The sequence below is a fragment of the Cyprinodon tularosa genome, unplaced genomic scaffold (assembly GCF_016077235.1).
Source record: "Cyprinodon tularosa strain WSP-4 unplaced genomic scaffold, ASM1607723v1 ctg618, whole genome shotgun sequence".
Lineage (NCBI taxonomy): Eukaryota > Metazoa > Chordata > Actinopteri > Cyprinodontiformes > Cyprinodontidae > Cyprinodon > Cyprinodon tularosa.
In genome coordinates this window covers 130,963-150,562 of record NW_024039361.1, presented here as the reverse complement: position 1 = coordinate 150,562, position 19,600 = coordinate 130,963, and the positions used below count along the sequence as shown (strand labels likewise).

Here is a 19,600-nt window from a genome sequence, read left to right as displayed (position 1 = left end):
TCCATAAACTACTTAAAGTATAAAAGTATAAAGTAACCTTTAATAAAAACAGCCAGATGCTGCTATATGAATTAAAGCTCAATTTTTGGACTATTTCTAAATATCCTCTGAGATAGGGCCAAGGATGAGGGAGGTCTGGTTGGTCTCCGTCTCCCGATACGCTCTCGCCTGTGTCCGACCTTTCAGACATTTCAACATCTTTTTCTGAATCCCACATTGTAGCATGGCATAGACAATTCACGTTAGCAGTTTGAAGAACACCTGCTTGCTTCTGATGATTTCCTTTAGCTAACCAATGAGTGTTTGCCTTCTATGACTCATCCAATCACACTAGTTTTCACTAGATGTGGGCGGAGCCAATGATCTGCATTGGATGGAGCACATGACGGGAAATAGATATTTAGAAACATTAAACCAGGGGAACCAATTAAAAACCAGCGGGTCTGAATAAAGAAAATCATCAACCAGTAAAGATCTGGAGACATTTTGAATGATCTGTTACTTTAAACAGAATTTAACGCTGGAATAAAATGCAGATTGTTATGCATCCATGTTATACATTTAATAAAAAAAAGAAAAAAAAAAAAGAACGTTTTTTCCTTTTAAAAACTTAAGTGTTTTTTTTTAAGTAAAGAACAACAATTGTTTAGGCTGCTTATAAAATAAATAAATAAAATAAAAAAAATTATGTTAGAACTGTAAATATACAGTCATATGTTTATATTACTATTGTATTTATTACTGTTTTCAAGGCTGCACTTTAAAAAATGAAATTTTCTAGAGCTGGTTTAAATTATTAATTCTTTTTGTTTACACTTGTGAATACAAAATGATGAAATAAATCAGTCTAAGTCTAAAAAAATAGAAAAGGAGAAATATTAATTACTAGATTAAGATTTAGACGTTCAGGACTTAATTCGTCACTGTTTCAAATAAAAAGCAGGTTACAGAGAGGAGCGAATATTCTGGAGAAGGAATCAATAGAAGATGTTCATGAGGAGATCAAAGAAATAAAGAGAGCTTTAATATAGAAGATGCATTTAAAAGAAGCTCAATGAACAGGAATATATAATTATTATTTCACTTTATTTCTTAGAAAATTAAACTGTTTAATAGAATTTAAGTATAAAGCATGAATTACAGTCCATACCAGGCGGTGGCGGTAATGCAAACGTTTATAGATTTCTGCTGACCTCAAGAAAAACAATACAGAAGAAGAAAATAAAGAACTCCATTACCCATAAACCCTTCTGTTAATGCGTCGCACTAGAGAAGTTTATCATGGAGGACTCCGTTGCTGTTGAGAAGAGCCCGGTAAGAATATTTCTTATCTTTTAGTTTTTTTAGTTTAGTTTCAAACGCCGTATTTAGATGATTTTTATAGTTTTTAGTTTCTTCGTTAGAGAAATTCAATGTTTTTTTTCGTAATTATTTTGTCTCGTTTAAGCTGCTGAAGCAGAAACCTGCCAATTCATTCTGCGCTCGGTGCGGCTGCTGCTAGCATTAGCATTAGCATCGCCTTTGAAGACGAATAATTGCGATGTTTCGCATCTTAGTGACGAATTTGAACTTGAAATTCGCTAACATGCTTCGTATGAAATGCCTTTAGTCGTTTTTCGTTGTTTGCCGGCTCGGTGCTAGGATGTTATCGCTAATCAGTTTCAGTTGCTAAAGCTAGTAGCTTGTTAGCCATTAGCTTTGTTTCTAAGCTGGGATCCTGGTTCCAGTAGAATCTGCATGAAACATTGGAGTCCCTGATAACCTGATAATAATAATATACTGGAGATAATAAATGTTATGAAAAACTTCTAAATAGGAAGCAATATGAGCTTATTTAGCTGATTGAAAGTATAGAACTGTAAATAATATCTAGAGATAAATAAAAATGTAAATAGATAAATAGCAGGTGGATCTATTTACTGCTCTATGAGCCTCATCTGACCCTGGATCAGTTTTAGTTTTATGCAGCGAGATTTCCTTCCTTCTTTTCTATTCATATCTCTGTCAGAAAAAAAAATATATATATATATATATTTTTTTTAAGGAATTGTATTTTGAGGACATTTGGTGTGAATCGATACTCCAAAAATAAACGGAATATCAAAGACTTTGTTACTTTATCTTGTATAATAAAATATAAATAATCTTCTGGTTTAGGCATCATTCCATTTTTTCCCCAGAGCTTTTTGGTTGTTTAAATATTTGGTACAAGATTAAATGTTTGTGATAAAATGAAATACTCTCAAACAGTAGTGGGATAAATAAAGCATGTTGTTAGGGGCCCTAAATGTTAACCACAACCAGTGGCGGATCTAGGGGGTGGCTACAGCCCCGGATGTTTCCGCTATAAAATGTGCAGTACTGGAATTCACCAGATAGTGGCAGCATGCGCAGGAAAGCGGCCTGTAGCATTACCGTGCAAAAGAAGAAGTTGTCCCCATGTGGGATGTGAAGCTCTGACTGACGGAGCAGTCATCTGTGTCCCGGTGTTTTATGGAATTCTGTTCCCCTTTTATCTGGAGGTGCATTGAAGCCAGAGAGGCGGAAATGGAGGATGGAACAATTTTCACTGCGCTGCTGATCGATTTCTGGCTAATAACAGCTCCTATAATCATGTCACTGTTAAACATCCAGTTTAATCAGCAGCTGCTCTTTACAAAATTATAAAATAAATAAATAAATAAACAAGGTCCTTTTTAAGCTGTTTTGTGTTATTTTAAACGCCAAGAGAATCTGTCTTTTTACCAACATCTGTCCCTTCAGCCTGACAGAAATTAAAGTCAGTCACCAAACACAGTTTTCCAACTCATAGTGAGTATTTATCATTTTACTCGTACTCGTCGTCTCCCGCTTTATCCGGAACCGGGTCGCGGGGGCAGCAGACTAAGCAGAGACTCCCAGACTTCCCTCTCCGCTGACACCTCCTCCAGCTCTGCTGGGGGAAGCCCTAGGCGCTCCCAGGCCAGCCGAGAGACATAGTCTCTCCAGCGTGTCCTGGGTCGTCCCCTGGGCCTCCTCCCGGTGGGACGTGTCTGGAACACCTCCCGAGGGAGGCGTCCAGGGGGCATCCGAAGAAGATGTCCGAGCCACCTCAACCGACTCCTGTTGATGTGGAGGAGAACCGGCTCTACACTGAGCCTCTCCCGAATGACCGAGCTCCTCACCCTATCTCTAAGGGAGAGCCCAGCCACCCTGCCAGACCGGTGCAGCGTCCGCATTATTGCAGCAGCTGCACCGATCTGTCTATCGATCTCCCGCTCCATTCTTCCCTCACTCGTGAACAGGACCCCAAGATACTTGAACTCCTCCACTTGAGGCAGGGACTCTCTTCCAACCTGAAGGGGACAAGCCACCTTTTTCCGGTCGAGAACCATGGCCTCGGACTTGGAGGAGCTGATTCTCATCCCGGCCGCTTCACACTCGGCTGCGAACCGCCCCAGCGAACGCTGTAGGTCTTGGCAGGAGGGAGCCAGCAGAACTACGTCATCCGCAAAAAGCAGGGACGAGATCCGCTGGTCCTCAAACCAGACCCCCTCCGGTCCTTGGCTGCGCCTAGAAATTCTGTCCATAAAAGTTATGAACAGGACCGGTGACAGAGGGCAGCCCTGTCGGAGTCCAACATGCACCGGGAACAGGTCCGACTTAATGCCGGCAATGAGAACCAGACTCCTGCTCCGCTTGTACAGAGAACGGATGGCCCCTAATAAAGGGCCCCTGACTCCATACTCCTGGAGTTTTTTGATTTGGGTGATGAACGAATCCAGCCCCAAGCACCCCGTCTCTTCTTCCCCCACGGAAGGCGTGTCTGTCGGGTTGAGGAGATCCTCAAAGTATTCCTTCCACCGTCCGACAATATCCTCCTCTAAGGTCAGCAGCTCCCCACTCCCCCTGAAAACAGTGTTAGTGAAGCACTGCTTTCCCCTCCGGAGGCGCCAGGCGGTTTGCCAGAATCGCTTTGAGGCCGACCGATAGTCTTTTTCCATGGCCTCTCCGAACTCCTCCCAGGCCCGAGATTTTACCTCTGCAACCGCCCGGGCCGCGACACGCTTGGCCTCACGGTACCTGCTTGCTGCTTCAGGAGTCCCACAGGCCAGCCAGGCTCGATAAGACTCCTTCTTCAGCTTGACAGCATCCCTTACCATCTGTGTCCACCACCGGGTTCGATGATTGCCACCACGACAGGCACCGCAAACCTTACGGCCACAGCTACGGGCAGCTGCATCGACAATAGAGGCAGAGAACACCAGCCTCCTGAGAGATCATTTTTCATTACCGATATAAGAGGATGGAAACTGACTGATAGCAGGACATAAAAACTAAGACTTACTGAAAAGATGAGTGTAGACTCTCCTGTTCTAATGTAAAATATTACAGATTACTTGTTAGAACTGTAAATTTACAGTCATATGTTTATATTACTGTTTTTATAGATATTTTTTTTTACTATTTTTCAAGGCTGCACTTTAAAAAAATGAAATTGTTCAGAGAGCTGTTCTAAAGGAAGTTTCTTTTTGTTTTACACTGTAAACAAAATGACAAGTAAATCTGTCCAAGTCTAAAATTACTGGATTAAGGACATTCCTAATATGCGACATTCACATAATGATTTTTATTTGCCAATAGTTGCTCTTTATTTCCCAAAGATATGGGAGGAGGAGAGGAAAAGGAGTGTTATTCAGTGTTTGTATTTTCATCCTTCCAGGAGGAGGCGCCCTCAGTCCTGAGCTCCAGACCTCAGACTGCTCTGTCCTTCCTGGCACCGGACCCAGAGGATCTGGAGGACCTCTACAGCAGATACAAGGTTCCAGGTTTTCTTTATGTCTGAGTTAAGTTTACCTTCAGGACTTTACTTTCCTGCCTGCATATAAAGAGATTTCTCACATGAAAATTGGGACTTCAGTTCATCAAAGACGGACATTTTTCACTAGTCCGATAAAAACATTTTAAAGCAGCCGTCTCTGCCTTTCACAGCTTTAGGGAGTCTTAAAGCCTTGAAAGGGCAAGTTTCTATTTTTCGTCCTTGTCTAGAGTGAGGAGGAAACTTCTCTCCGTCGCCCCCCTCCCTCCTCCCCACATAACTCCAGTATAGAGACCAGTTCAAGGTTACTTCTATTTGGCTGAGGAAAGACACAGCCTGATATCTATGGTGGTCTGTAAGCAGCGGCTCCTGGGAGCCCAGTTCAGGTCGATATAATGCAAGTGAACTCTGAAGAGACCGACGGGACCAACGGTCGGCAGTAGCTCTAAAAACAGAGCAGAGTCCAGCTTTTCCCAGAGAGCTTTTCACGTTTCCTTCTACAGCTTTAGTAGCGCAGCCTCCGTAAAGTATCTGCAGCTCAGTGGGTCGTATATCGGATGACACGCTTTAATCACGTGAAGGAAGCCGGGCTACTCTACGGTTTTAATGGGCGCCATGTCCATCCCTATATGATGCGTCGACCGTCTGCTTCCACCGCGCACCTGAAGTACAGCTCTGGAAAATGAGGCGGCCTGGGTTTGTGGTCTTTTCTAGTTCTGGTCGTACTCGTCTCGGCCCGACGCTGCACACCCAAAGCTGTGAGTGCTGCTCGCACTCTGTGGGGCGCCTTAAATCTGGTTTATGCTCAGAAATCAGGTCGTCTGCGTGTGTCGCAGTTAACGCAGATATGCTGCACCTGTCCAGAATCGTAGGTGACCGCAGACCGGAGGCCTCTGATTGGTCAGATCTACATCCGCTCTACTCTATGCGTTCTTCCTGTTTGGTTTCTTACCGGCTTGTTTTGTTTGTCTGACCGCCATGTTGAAAACGAGCAGCTAGAAGAGCGAGGTGCGCGAGAACGCTGGGACCCTTTTTCCACCTGGATCCCCGCTCTGTTTGACCCTCATCAGGCTGATGGAAATAAATTCTTGCACGACTGGAAAATCAGCCTGATGAGGGCAAAAAATCGTACAGCGTAAGCCCGGCTTTAGTTGTCCACGACTGTAGTCTGCTCCACATCGGCCGAACCACTTCCAAATAATGGAGGAAACGCGAGTCTCTTTTCTTGGTACCTGTTCCTCTGATAGAGCAGCGGCCATGGCGTCAGTAAACCAGAATGCTATCGGGCGAAAGGAGGAAAGTGGCGGAGGAAGCAACACGCAGGTAAAAAATGCAGAAGAAGAGACTTACTGGATTTTATAATTGAGCAAAATTTCAAATCCTGGACTTTTAAGAACAGAAATTAATCAAATAAATATGATTTATCGCCCAGCGCTACCAGAAACTGTATGTTTTGATTGAAACTAGAAGCCAGTCCTGAGGTTCTGCTGATCTTAGTTAGGTCTGCCGCTGATCCTGGGTTTGTTTACAGAAGCTGCAGCAGGAGCTGGAGTTCCTGGAGGTGCAGGAGGAGTACATCAAGGATGAGCAGAAGAACCTGAAGAAGGAGTTCCTTCACGCTCAGGAGGAGGTGAAGAGGATACAGAGCATCCCTCTGGTCATCGGCCAGTTCCTGGAGGCTGTGGACCAGAACACCGCCATCGTTGGCTCCACCACAGGTAGCTGGGCACGCCGTCTGCTTTCACCTCACAGGTAAAAGGGTTCCCAGTCTTTGACTCTGGACGCCACCAGTAGGGACCCAATGAGCAGCTCTCTCACCGTCGTCCTAAAGAAACCTGATGATGATCAGCCGCAGCTGCCTCAGGCCTGCTCGCCTCTTGGGGGTTTAATTTAGGAGTTAATAAACTGTTTCAGAGGAGTGATCATAGCGCTCTGTCGGGGACAACTCAGGAGAATTGGGAAATGTTTGCTAGAACGCATGTTCTTTAAATTCAGTAAAGCAAAAAATCTGCCAAATGGAGACGGATCAGCATGGAGTCCTTTTGGACTAAAGGAGGACCAGTGTTCAGTCAGGGACATCCCACACATAAGAATATCAGGAAGTAATAATAATACAGGACTTTATTACTTCATATGACCTCCCACTATTAGTGATCAATGTAGTGGGAAAAAAGTATTCAACTATTTACCCTAGTTAAATAAACGGAGATCTATGGGGTGATTTTTCTGACAAAACGTTGTGTACAAATATGCATGTTGCGCGCACACAAATCACTCACTTATCACTCACAAATAAAAGTTGTTACAAACTCTCCTCTAATGTCACACAAATAAAACTTTTTTCAAAATGTCTGTAAATGTTGCACACAAACAAAAATTAGTTTTACAAACCAGACTCTATCTAACATTGCACTGAAAATACAATTTGTAAGTTGTATTTTCAGTGCAAGTTGGTAAGTTTCTGCCAAAATTCATGAGATACATGGAGAATTGTCATTCTGACTAACTAACAGCAGGAGGCGCCATACAATCAAAACAACTGAAACGTGCCGGTGTTACGTCGACCTGCGTTTTCCCGTCTGATACGTGGTTTCCCCTGCATCTCCGCGCCGCGCAGGCGGCACGATTTACCGCGCAAGCCTGTATGAAAGGGAAGAAAGTTAGAAAGGGAGAAATCGGGACAAATCGATCCCAAACATACAGGATTTCAGAATCAAACATCCCCAGTTATTAATTTCAGGGTGAACGGTATCTGATGGGGCCTGTCAGATACCGTCCCCCCCGGTCTAACATGGGGGGGGGGCGAACGGTATCATCGGATGGTTAATTTACAAATGATATTTTCAGTGCAATGTTAGTCTGGTTTGTAAAACAGTGTGTTTTTGTGTGTGTGCAACATTTAAGGACAGTTTGAAAAAAGTTTTATTTGTGTGACATTACAGGTGCTGGTCATAAAATTAGAATATCATGAAAAAGTAGATTGATTTCAGTAATTCCATTTAAAAAGTGAAACTTGTATATTATATTCATACATTACATACAAACTCATATATTTCAGATGTTTATTTTGTTTAATTTTGATGATTACAAATGACAACAAATGAAAATCTCAAATTCATCATATCAGAAAATTAGAATATTACTGAAGACCAATAAAAACAAAGGATTTATAGAAATGTTGGCCAACTGAAAAGTATGAACATGAAAAGTATGAGCATGTACAGCACTCAGTATTTAGTTGGGCCTCCTTTGGCCTGTATTACTGCAGCAATGCGGCGTGGCATGGAGTCGATCAGTCTGTGGCACTGCTCAGGTGTTATGATAGCCCAGGTTGCTCTAATAGTGGCTTTTAGCTCTTCTGAATTGTTGGGTCTGGTGTATTGCATCTTCTTCTTCACAATACCCCATAGATTTTCTATGGGGTTAAGGTCAGGAGAGTTTGCTGGCCAATTAAGAACAGGGATACCATGGTCCTTCAACCAGGTACTGGTAGCTTTGGCACTGTGTGCAGGTGCCAAGTCCTGTTGGAAAATGAAATCTGCATCTCCAAAAAGTTGGTCAGCTGCAGGAAGCATGAAGTGCTCTAAAACTTCCTGGTATGTGGCTGCGTTGACCCTGGACCTCAGAAAACACAATGGACCAACACCAGCAGATGACATGGCACCCCAAACCATCACTGACTGTGGAAACTTTACACTGGACTTCAAGCAACGTGGATGAAGTGCCTCTCTTCTTTTCCTCCAGACTCTGGGACCTTGATTTCCAAAGGAAATGCAAAATTTACTTTCATCAGAGAACATGACTTTGGACCACTCACCAGCAGTCCAGTCCTGTTTCTCTTTAGCCCAGGCAAGACGCTTCTGACGCTGTCTGTGGTTCAAGAGTGGCTTGACACAAGGAATGCGACAGCAGAAACCCATGTCTTTCATACGTCTGTGTGTGGTGGTTCTTGAAGCACTCACTCCAGCTGCAGTCCACTCTTTGTGAATCTCCCCCACATTTTTGAAGGGGTTTTGTTTCACAATCCTCTCCAGGGTGCGGTTATCTCTCTTGCTTGTACACTTTTTTCGACCACATCTTTTCCTTCCCTTCGCCTCTCTATTAATGTGCTTGGACACTGAGCTCTGTGAACAGCCAGCCTCTTTAGCGATGACCTTTTGTGTCTTGCCCTCCTTGTGCAAGGTGTCGATGGTCGTCTTTTGGACAACTGTCAAGTCAGCAGTCTTCCCCATGATTGTGTAGCCTGTAGAACTAGACTGAAAGACCATTTAAAGGCTTTTGCAGGTGGTTTGAGTTAATTAGCTGATTAGAGTGTGGCACCAGGGGCCATCAATTTTGAACCTTTTCACAATATTCTAATTTTCTGATATGATGAATTTGAGATTTTCATTTGTTGTCATTTGTAATCATCAAAATTAAACAAAATAAACATCTGAAATATATGAGTTTGTATGTAATGTATGAATATAATATACAAGTTTCACTTTTTAAATGGAATTACTGAAATCAATCTACTTTTTCATGATATTCTAATTTTATGACCAGCACCTGTAGAGGAGAGTTTGTAACATAAGTTTTATTTGTGAACAATAAGATTTGTTTGTGTGAAACATGCTTTATGTGTGTACGCAACCTTTTGGCAGAAAAATCACTCCATAGATATCGATGGATTTCACTCAGTCAGGACTTAATTTTATCTTTGCAAATAGAGAACAGTTCATCATACGGGTCTTATTGCTTGGTTATCAGCCCTGTTCTGATCCAGCAGCGTTCGTTTCTCCTTCCTAACAATAATGGAAAATAGTCAGAGTCAAAACAAATTACAGACACTTTGGTTAAACGATAAAATGTTATGAATAAACCTGAGAAAGAATCTGCTTTGCTATGGGAGGAAGCTATGTCTGCTCTACAAACACTCATGCAGGAGAATGGTGTGGCCGTGAAACAGACTTAATGAAAACTTTTATGAGTAAATAGGATAAATTAATAAATGAAATAAGAGAAATCTAAATTTTCCGACCACAATCAATAAGCCCAGTTTAAAAAATGTTCTATCTGTGGTGAGGAGAGATCTATCTGGGTATGTAAAAAAGCCAGGATGGCTTCCAATAGGTGGATTTAAAGAGGTTAATTAAACATGAGATTAGAAATTATTGTGCGACAGACGCACTCAAGACTTGAGACTTGCAAACACTGACTTGTGAACATGTGATAAATGTTGGCTCTGCAGCCCCTCAGCTCGTCCGTTCACGCTGGTTTCCTCCCTCCAGGGTCCAACTACTACGTGCGAATCCTGAGCACCATCGACAGAGAACTGCTGAAGCCCAACGCCTCGGTGGCTCTGCACAAACACAGCAATGCTCTGGTGGACGTCCTTCCTCCAGAGGCCGACAGCAGCATCATGATGCTGACTTCAGGTACGCCGCCGTCCTCCCTGGAGGGCCCGCCCCGGTGCACTGCTGCTCTATAAGCTCTCTGTGTTCGTTTCTGCAGACCAAAAGCCAGACGTGATGTACGCCGACATCGGAGGCATGGACATCCAGAAGCAGGAGGTCAGGGAGGCTGTGGAGCTGCCGCTCACACACTTTGAGCTCTATAAACAGGTCAGGAGACTGGATCACATGGTTCTTTAAAATTGATGACTAACCTCTAAAGGAAAAGTCTGGTGAGCAAGGAACAATTAAACCTAAAACTAAAACGTTTGCAGTGATTTAATCAATTTAGCGTTAATCAGTAAAACATTTAAAATAATAATTTTCATCGCGATCACTGAGTCTAAAAATAAAAGAGTTTTTTAGACGCTGCTGGAGTCGGTTCCTCTGGGATGGGGGGGCTGCTGGTGGACCTCTCTGAGCTCAGGATGCTTTAGCATGTTAGCGCTGCTCTGGATCAGGGTCTATAGGTGATGATGTCATCAAACCTCAGCCATAAAGAGCTGAGCTGGAGATCTGAAGATTGGAGGAGATTTCAGGATGGAGGATGATTTAACCCTTTTTCTCTTGTTAAACTGCAGAACGAGCAGATAAAAACTTTTCTGTTTGCTTCTGGTTTTTATTCATTCTGTTTTAGTTTCAGATCTAAATCCCGTAAAGACGGTTTGTATTTTCAGTCCTGGAATGTCTTTGAGGCGCAGGTCATTAGGACCCAGTGGAGGCAGCAGCTCATCCAGCCTCTCTCATTTCTGCTCAGATCGGAATCGACCCCCCCAGAGGAGTCCTGATGTACGGACCGCCAGGCTGTGGGAAGACCATGCTGGCCAAGGCGGTGGCCCACCATACCACCGGTGAGACCTCCATCCCCCACCGCCGTCTCTGAACCTTCATTACAAGGAAGCTACGGAGTCAACTTTGGTCCATTATTGGTGCAAAGAACTATGTCTGCAAATGGAAAAAAAAAAAACTTTAAAAACGAAAGTTTAAAGTCAGAACAGGTTTGGGGAGAAAATTTGTGTTTTCTCAGCCAATTTTTAAATCAAGTGATAAAACGTTATTTTTGATTTTTATCTATTTTTTTTTCACAAATTGTATTTTAATAAATTTTTTTTCAGTTTGAGTTTTCCAAATCATATTCTTAGTCAGACTGGGTTTCACAGATCACTCTTCCCTTCGCCCCGTACAGACACTCGCTCTGGACCAATAGAAATGATGCGAATGTCCAGCTGACCAATAGAAATGCTGCTAATGTCCAGCTGACCAATAGAAATGCAGAGGAAGGCCCGCCCCCAGCAGTGAAGAGAAAAAGATCTGGAAATTGCAATCTAAAACAAAATCTAAAAAAGAGAGAAAAAAAATGGAAATATTAAAAATAAAATAAACATCATTTTGAAAAAATAAGTTAAAGCTACAGTGTGTAATTTTCAGCGACATCTAGCGGTCAGACTACAGACCGCAGCAACATGAACGTCTCCCCCCCACCCCTTCTCCCCCCCAACAGTACGGCGAGCGTTACGGGACAAAATGTCTTCCACGACGTCCGCATCACCTACCTTCTCAAGTGATGAGGTTTGTTTACATAGATAATTTTACAGATAGTATTTCATTAGTCTGTGTAGGGTATAGATTTCATGTAGACTTAAGATAATAAATATACCCGTTATTTTTTCTACATCGTTGTGACGTCTTGGTGAGCTGCTTTGCATGGTGATATAAACAGACGAAGTAATTGTAGTCATTAGTTTAACAGCGAGATTGTGTTCGCTGGAAGAATATATATCCCCCGTTTACAGAGTCCAAGTCATTTTTGTGGCACGGGGGTTACAACGCGAGGAAGAGGGAGAGGACGAGGGCAGAGAGGCCGGGGTGGGCGTGCAGCTAGGGCCAGGCGAGAGAGGGGAGCCAGCGGGGTGAGAGCAGAGGAGGAAAGGCTTGAAGATCTCCAAAGGAGCCGGAGAGAAGTAACCGAGGTATATATCCAGAAAATTATTTTACAGAAAATTACTGAATCATTACCTGTGAAACGTCAGGGACGTTGCTGAATAAGTATACTGGAGAGTAACAGCATCATCACGCAGCATGTTATTGTTTTAGACAGGTCTGAGCATCCTGTACTCCAAAAACTGCAGTGATATTAGACAATTGTGTGTGTAGGATTAATTACCTGTCCAAGAGAAAACTGGCAACTTGAGCGTCACTTTGAAAACCTTTTTCCTCCATCAGTGACTTCCATCGTGGAAATGCCGTGCCAATGTTGATCCGTGTTTTTTGTCGTTTCTTGTCACTCTTGCGTTTATTCTCGTCGTGTTTCCGCTTCTTAGATGACGGGGGTTCGGTGTCCGCCGCTTTTCGTTGTGATACAGAGTAGGCATGATCCTCCATTCGTCTGATGTTTGGCCACACAGTGCCAAACAGTTTGCAAAGTCACTCACGCCTGCCGCCTTGTTCACCTTTCTTGTTACTGAGGCGCAGTATACCTGCTTCTTCTTCTTCTTTGGTTTCAGGCAGACTAAACGCTTCTCAGGCATAATACTGCCATCTACTGTTCAGTACCGTCTCAGTTCATCTCTCTCAACTTGCCGTAGTTATTTTCGAGCGTCATGGGAGATCTCGCAATCGCTAGTTTGTTGCCTCTGCGCTGCCGTAGCGCAAAGATGTCTGCCTCCATGGCTGCGAGACCCGCTCCTATGTAATTATAAATAACGAATTCTAAGGCAACGCAAATATTATGGTTAAAAGGCTGAGCTCATAGGTGATGATAAATAACATAGTTATGTATAATATATTAAATTTCTGACTTTATATGCCTGTAATTATTACACACTGTAGCTTTAACATAAAATATGAAAATTTAGAAAACAGATCTGCGAAAACATATTTTACATAACATTTTTCAAAGTTTAATTTATTTATTATTATTATTTTTTCATATTTTCATTTACAAAACTGGTTCTTTGCAAAAATGTTGTAACAAAGTTGACTCCGTAGAACCAAAGGAGTTTCTCCAGTTAATGGAGTGTGGAACCGGCTGGAACTTGCTGTGACCCGTTTGTGTGCAGCGGCCTTCATCCGGGTGGTGGGTTCGGAGTTCGTCCAGAAGTATCTGGGCGAAGGTCCTCGGATGGTGAGGGACGTCTTCCGGCTGGCCAAGGAAAACGCTCCTGCCATCATCTTCATCGACGAGATTGACGCCATCGCCACCAAGCGCTTCGACGCTCAGACCGGAGGTGTGCGGCCGGGCCTTCGCTTTCTGCCGATTACCTTGAACGCAGCGCGGCTAATTGACCTGGTTGACCTTTCTCCCTGCAGCTGACAGGGAAGTGCAGCGGATCCTGCTGGAGCTGCTGAACCAGATGGACGGCTTCGACCAGAACGTCAACGTCAAGGTGGGTGGTCTGTTCCCACGTGGACGCACTGCCAGCCACTGACCACTCGGTTTCCTCCAGACAGTCGTTCCAAAGACACTGCTGGAGCAAAGCAACGCAGGGAGAGACGGAGCGCCAAGCTTTTAGCTAGCGATGCGTTGGGGCGTTCATTCTACGCCCTTTACTGAAAATTTTAGAGCGCAGGTGAACATGGCTGGTCGCTCAGCCTGATCCCATCATCATTAACCCAGTCTGGATCACATCCGTCCGCAGTCAGAATATTTATCACTGCAGATTCTGGTACCAGAGCCATTTGTTTTAACCCTTTATGCCGAATCATTTGCTTCTATTCAGTTTTTCTACATTTAACCCTTTATAGGCTGCTCCTGATCACTTGCATTCTCCTTACAAATGGAGTCCCCCTCCGCCGCTCATTCAGGCCGTTCAGCATAGATTCTGCTCCATGGCCGTACATCTTAGATGAGCCCTAGAATGATAGATTACCTACGGGAAATTAAGTTGGAAGAACAGCTAAACGTTAAGGTTAATTAAGAAAAAAGAGGTAAAAATCTAAGTGAAAAGTTAAAAAGTTGATAAATTAAGAAACTAACTAATATAAGTGCCTGTATCGGCATTAATGCCTCTAAGTCTGTTTCCCAACTAGGGCTACTAGCTCCCCTAGTGGTCAGCCAATCCATTGCAGGGGTTATGTGTAAACATTTAATATTTTACTTTCTAGATAAAGAAAGATAATAAAATGGGTCTGGGATGAGTTTTGCTCTATAAGGACCCCAATGCAAAATAAACCAAGATTTTATCAACCAACAAAAACAAATATATGCACTACTGCTGTCAGGGGCAAAGGTCACGAGAGACGAAAGCAGCTGCAGTCGAGGATAAAAGGCTAAAACTGTTTTCCTTATCAGCAGTGAGCGATGATGATAAATTAAAAATGAGAGAATATTATTGTCTCGTCCTGATTTTGTTAAGTTTAAATTTGTTTAATTATTCAGATTAGCTCCAATTTGTAGATTTGTAACTTGATTAGATGTTATATTAATTTCAGAACTTAATCCCTTTCCAGGCAACATGTGTTATTTTTTATTCTAATAGAAAATAATGAAATGTCTGATTATCAAATGTGCAAGTTAATGCAATTAGATAGTTTTTAATTTTATAATCTGTTATATTTTCTATCTTTGGAAAATAATCAACATGTTTGAACCAGGGAGGAATTTATGGTTCGATTAAAAAAAAAAATGTTGGCAAACACTGATATAAGGTTATATTCTAACAGCAAACGTTTCTTTCTCTCTGTGTGTTTCATCAATTTCTTCTAGAAGCACTTAAGTTATTTTTCCTAATAAATTTGGGCGTTTCCTTTTATTACACTGACATTAATTTTTAACATCAAAATATATTTTTTTAACGTTATAAAGGTAATGGGTCCAACTTGGATTCCAGAAACACTGTTAGATGGAAATTTAGATGTTTTTTAAAGTATTTCTGTGAGTGCGCTATAAAGGGTTAATTTTCTAATCATCTGCCTCCATCAGCTCCTCGCTGGTTTCTGTCTGGATTTAAAGGTTTATCCCAGAAGGCAGCTTCATGTCCGTTTAGTTCCTGCTGGGAAGCAGCCGGAGGTTTGATGGTTTCATCCTCATCGTTCACCTGTCTGCAGATCTCAGGTGTCGCAGGTTCAGCGCCTCCTGGTGTTACTCTGATTCTCTCCATCCTGTAACCCGACATCAGCGGAAACTTTCACACCGACTGCATTTATCCCTCACTGGAACTTTCTGATTTTCTTTACCGAACAGAAATAGAGTGAATAGATCTGCTGTTGTCCAGTGTATCTGGACAGGAGGAAACGATGGAGGAAATGTTTCACCCTGATCTGCTCCCTCAGGTCATCATGGCCACCAACAGGGCGGACACTCTGGACCCGGCCCTGCTGCGCCCGGGCCGCCTGGACAGGAAGATCGAGTTCCCGCTGCCCGACCGCAGACAGAAACGCCTCATCTTCTCCACCATCACCAGTAACATGAACCTGTCGGAGGAGGTGGACCTGGAGGACTGTATCCTTTCTCAGGGTTTCTGGAAATCCTGAAAAACTCTTAAAATCTTTTAATTCTTCAGTAAGTAACTAAGGCTGTAATTGGTTTAAAAGTGTTTATGCCGGTTTATCCACACAACGACTCCAGAGTTCCTTTAACTGGTGTTTACTGTGCTCTTCTATCTTGCTTTACGCCACCTGTACGCCGTAGAACTGAAACATATAGAGCATAAACACAAAATTAGTTTACTTGCTTTACTTGTACAAAATATACAATTAAAAAGCTAAAAATAATAAAGATAGCACTTTGTTCTGCTAGATGACAAACCTGTCAGCTTAAAAACGCTTTTCTTCTAAATTGCTCTTGCTGAGTCCGTTTGCATCACTTATTGCCTAGATGGACGAAAAACGCAAAGTGACGTCGCTGTAAACTTAGATCCTTAAACTTAGATTCATTTTATTTGTCATTTTGTATACACGTGTAAATTTCGTTTAAAAATGAAATTGTCTAGATCTGTTTTAAAGTGCAGCCTTGTAAACGGCAAGAAATGCATAAAAAACAGTAATACAAACCTATGACTATATTTACAGTTCTAACATTAATTATTTTTTTTTATAAATAAAACCTATTTATCCATCAGTTCATCAGTGTGATGGCGGTGGGGAAGAAGCTGCTGCAGAACCTGCTTGTCCTCCTCATCCTCTGCAGGAAGTCAGAGCGCTTCTGACTTAAATAAATCTTACATAAATCTGTCTTTCTTTAATCTCATTGCAGTTAAAAATAAAAGCTGAACTTCTTTATGGCAACAAAGGCACCACAGCTACCTCTAGTGGTGAAAGCATGAACTAAAACTACCACCACTACTGTTACAGTGTCTTTTATAGGCCATAAAATTGTTACTACATCATAAATAGGATTTTATTCTGGTGATCCATATCAAACATTAAAATAATCGACCATTTTTTCTTTTCTAACTTTTTATCTGCACACTGTGAGGAAGTTTAAATGTAACAATAATTAACTTTCCAGTCCAGAGTTTTCTGCACAGCTAAAATCAGAACCAGGGAAGGTAGATGAGGAACGATGGGAATGGAGGACGGGGAGTCAGACGTGCGAAGCGTCAGAATCCTGTTAACGAGAAGCAGGAATCGTTTCTCTGTTCCTCCATCGTCTCTGCAGCGCCTCCACAGCCAGTCTTTTAGCTCGCCATGCGTACGGGCCGCCACTACCCGGCGCCATCAGCTCATTTACAAATCCAGATAAACATCCAGATTTTATTTAGTTAAAAACACCTAAATTCCATTTTTCCCTCCCTGGAAATAGTTGCCGTACTAAATTATAATGTGTTAAAGGTAATGTTGCACCAATGCCATTTTTTTGTAAAATAATCGCCATCATGGCTTTGTCCGGGCCCCTGCCTGATAATGGTATCGATGCAACACTAGTTAAAGGTTATTAATGTATTTCCTTAGAAAATTAATGCATTAAAATTCTTTATTTTATCCTCTGTTCCTGATCTGTACAGGAAATGGGATGCTACGCTACGTCCAGGAGCTAACTTTATCAGCTTTGGATTTAAGCATACATCTAGGTTTTTTGAGTTTTATGTTTTCCTTTCATGTTAACATTACGGTATATAGTGCGTGATCTAAAATGCAGATAAACATGGTTTAATCAGATTTACTGCTCTGATCATGTCACATGATGACGTCAGAGAAGCTGGTTAAACAGAGAAAATGGAAAAGCACTAAAATTGTCTCAGAAAAGTAATAAAATCATTTTTAAAGATGTTTATTAGCATTCTTTAGAAAGTTAAGGATGGAAATAAGTATTTTTAGTATCAGGATTATATTATTTATGGCGACCTGGATGTATATCTATTTGGACGGATCGGTAGTGAAAGGTGTGCCTATTACCTCCTGTTTCCGGAATGTACGGCTTTGGTACGCCCTAATTTCCCCCAGAAACTTTGTTCAAATGTTCAATATTTCACCAGCAGCAGCTGCTGGACATCGACCAATGAGAGCAGCTAATCTGGGAGCTGGCAGGGAGTCAGACGCAGCACTGCTGATGCAGAGCGCTATGATCACTCCTCTGAAACAGTTTATTAACGCCTAAATTAACTTCAAATGTAGAAACCTGCCGGCAGAATATGTTGGCTTTTATTATCCTGCTGCCTGCAGTTTGTAGCACAGACCTGAAAAACGCTAACATCTACTTCCAGCCGCCACCAACAGGAGGGGAAAACCCTGGAGAGGCGAGCGGGCCTGAGGCAGCTGCTGCTGGGGATTCCCAGTCAGGGGTTTCCTGTTTCGGGGGGGGGTAAATGTTTTCTTGGTTTTGTCTTTAACTGCTGCGCAGACGTCGCCCGACCCGATAAGATCTCTGGAGCCGACATCAACTCCATCTGCCAGGAGGTGAGCCGACGCTTAGCGCGTTTGATGCTTTTAACCCTTCAGACGGTTCTGGTTCATCCGTTTCTCCTCTCCTCAGGCCGGCATGCTGGCCGTACGCGAGAACAGGTACATCGTCCTCGCCAAAGACTTTGAGAAAGCGTATAAGACGGTCATCAAGAAGGACGAGCAGGAGCACGAGTTCTACAAGTAGAGAGCGTCGCGCTGAAAGGCGTCTGACGACGCTGATCTATGTCCGTTCGTCTGAGTGGATTTATAACCTGGTCAGGCCTGACTCCGCCCACAGACACGCAGCCATGACTTCTGCTGCTTCCTGCAACATCAGACCCTGACTGTAGCTATAGTTGGTTTCTGTGTGCTCAGTAAACAAGGTGTTAATAAAATAATAAATAAAGACGTTTTCCAAAGAAAGGATTTGATGTGATTTTTTTTTTCTGATCTGTGGCTCCAATCAGGCCGCGTTTCTACCCAGCTCTCATTAGATTTTAAATACCAAACATAGAAAATGAAAATCAGACTGGTTTCCAGTAGCAACCAGAACGGGCCGGAAGCAGAGGTCGAGTCACGCCATGTTTGGAAACTGAGACCAGAGCAGAATAATAAATGATTTAACATCTGAGTGCTAATGGTTCCTTAGAAACCGCTCCTCTCACTTCCTGTTTTTATTTACTCTCGTTTTAGTTCGGCCCCGTTGTCTTTAATGAATAAAGATTTCCTTTCTAAACGCGAGATGCAGTTTATTTTAAATTTGATAAAAATAGCAGGTTGTATGAGAAATGTCTTCAGTACGGAGTGGATTTTGTTGCTTTAGAGGAAACGGTTGATCAGTCATGCAGACGGTCGTTTCCTGAGAACCTATTAGAGCACGCTTCCTTCTCCTTAGAGCAGGGGTTTCAAACTGGTTCCAGAAAGAGCTGTGTAGCTGTGTGCTATTGCTTTCCCACCAAGCAATACCACACCAGACTCCAGTCAATCATCATGTTGATGCTGAACTCACTAATGAGATGACTGGAGTCTGGTTGCTATTGCTTGGTTGGAAAGAAAACCTGCAGCTACATGGCCCTTTCTGGAACCAGTGTGACGCCCCTGCCTTAGACCTTTACTCTGCTAAAAAATGCGATACTTCGGAATGTTGATGAAAACCCGGACGGATTAATTAATCGGATCAATTGTTAGCAGCGTTTTCATAGGTGGATTAAAGCAAGTAAAGGAGACGAATCCTTGGATTTACTGCACACACCAAACAGGCCCACATCACCATCCCTCCACTGCCGTGCCTAACAGGAGCTCAAGGCGTTTCTGCTGATCGCCTGTGTTTTGCTCTGTCCATCATCAATCATCTCCTGGTTCTCCTGCTGCCATCTTGGTTCTCCTTCAGTCCTCCTTAGCTAGTTCAGGGTCCTGACCAGAGTGCGAAATACGGGGGGGTCCGGGGGGTACTCAACTCCCCCCTGATTAAACCATAAGACCCCCTGGAAGCCTCAAAAGCTAAATTTAAAGGGAGTCTTAAATTGTGTCAAAAAAATGTAAAATAAAA

General features: G+C 42.7%; 1 protein-coding gene across 1 annotated transcript; it reads left to right on the top strand.

Moving 5' to 3' along the window:
* The first annotated feature begins 1,198 nt into the window (after nucleotides 1-1,198).
* Nucleotides 1,199-18,474, top strand: psmc4 (proteasome 26S subunit, ATPase 4). The gene is made up of 11 exons (XM_038307692.1): nucleotides 1,199-1,314; nucleotides 4,703-4,801; nucleotides 6,330-6,516; nucleotides 10,069-10,215; nucleotides 10,292-10,401; nucleotides 10,988-11,081; nucleotides 13,290-13,457; nucleotides 13,540-13,616; nucleotides 15,502-15,670; nucleotides 18,011-18,066; nucleotides 18,143-18,474. Exons 1-11 carry the CDS (start codon nucleotides 1,282-1,284, stop codon nucleotides 18,254-18,256), a joined length of 1,254 nt encoding a protein of 417 aa, XP_038163620.1. The 5' UTR covers nucleotides 1,199-1,281; the 3' UTR covers nucleotides 18,257-18,474.
* The last annotated feature ends 1,126 nt before the right edge of the window (nucleotides 18,475-19,600 follow it).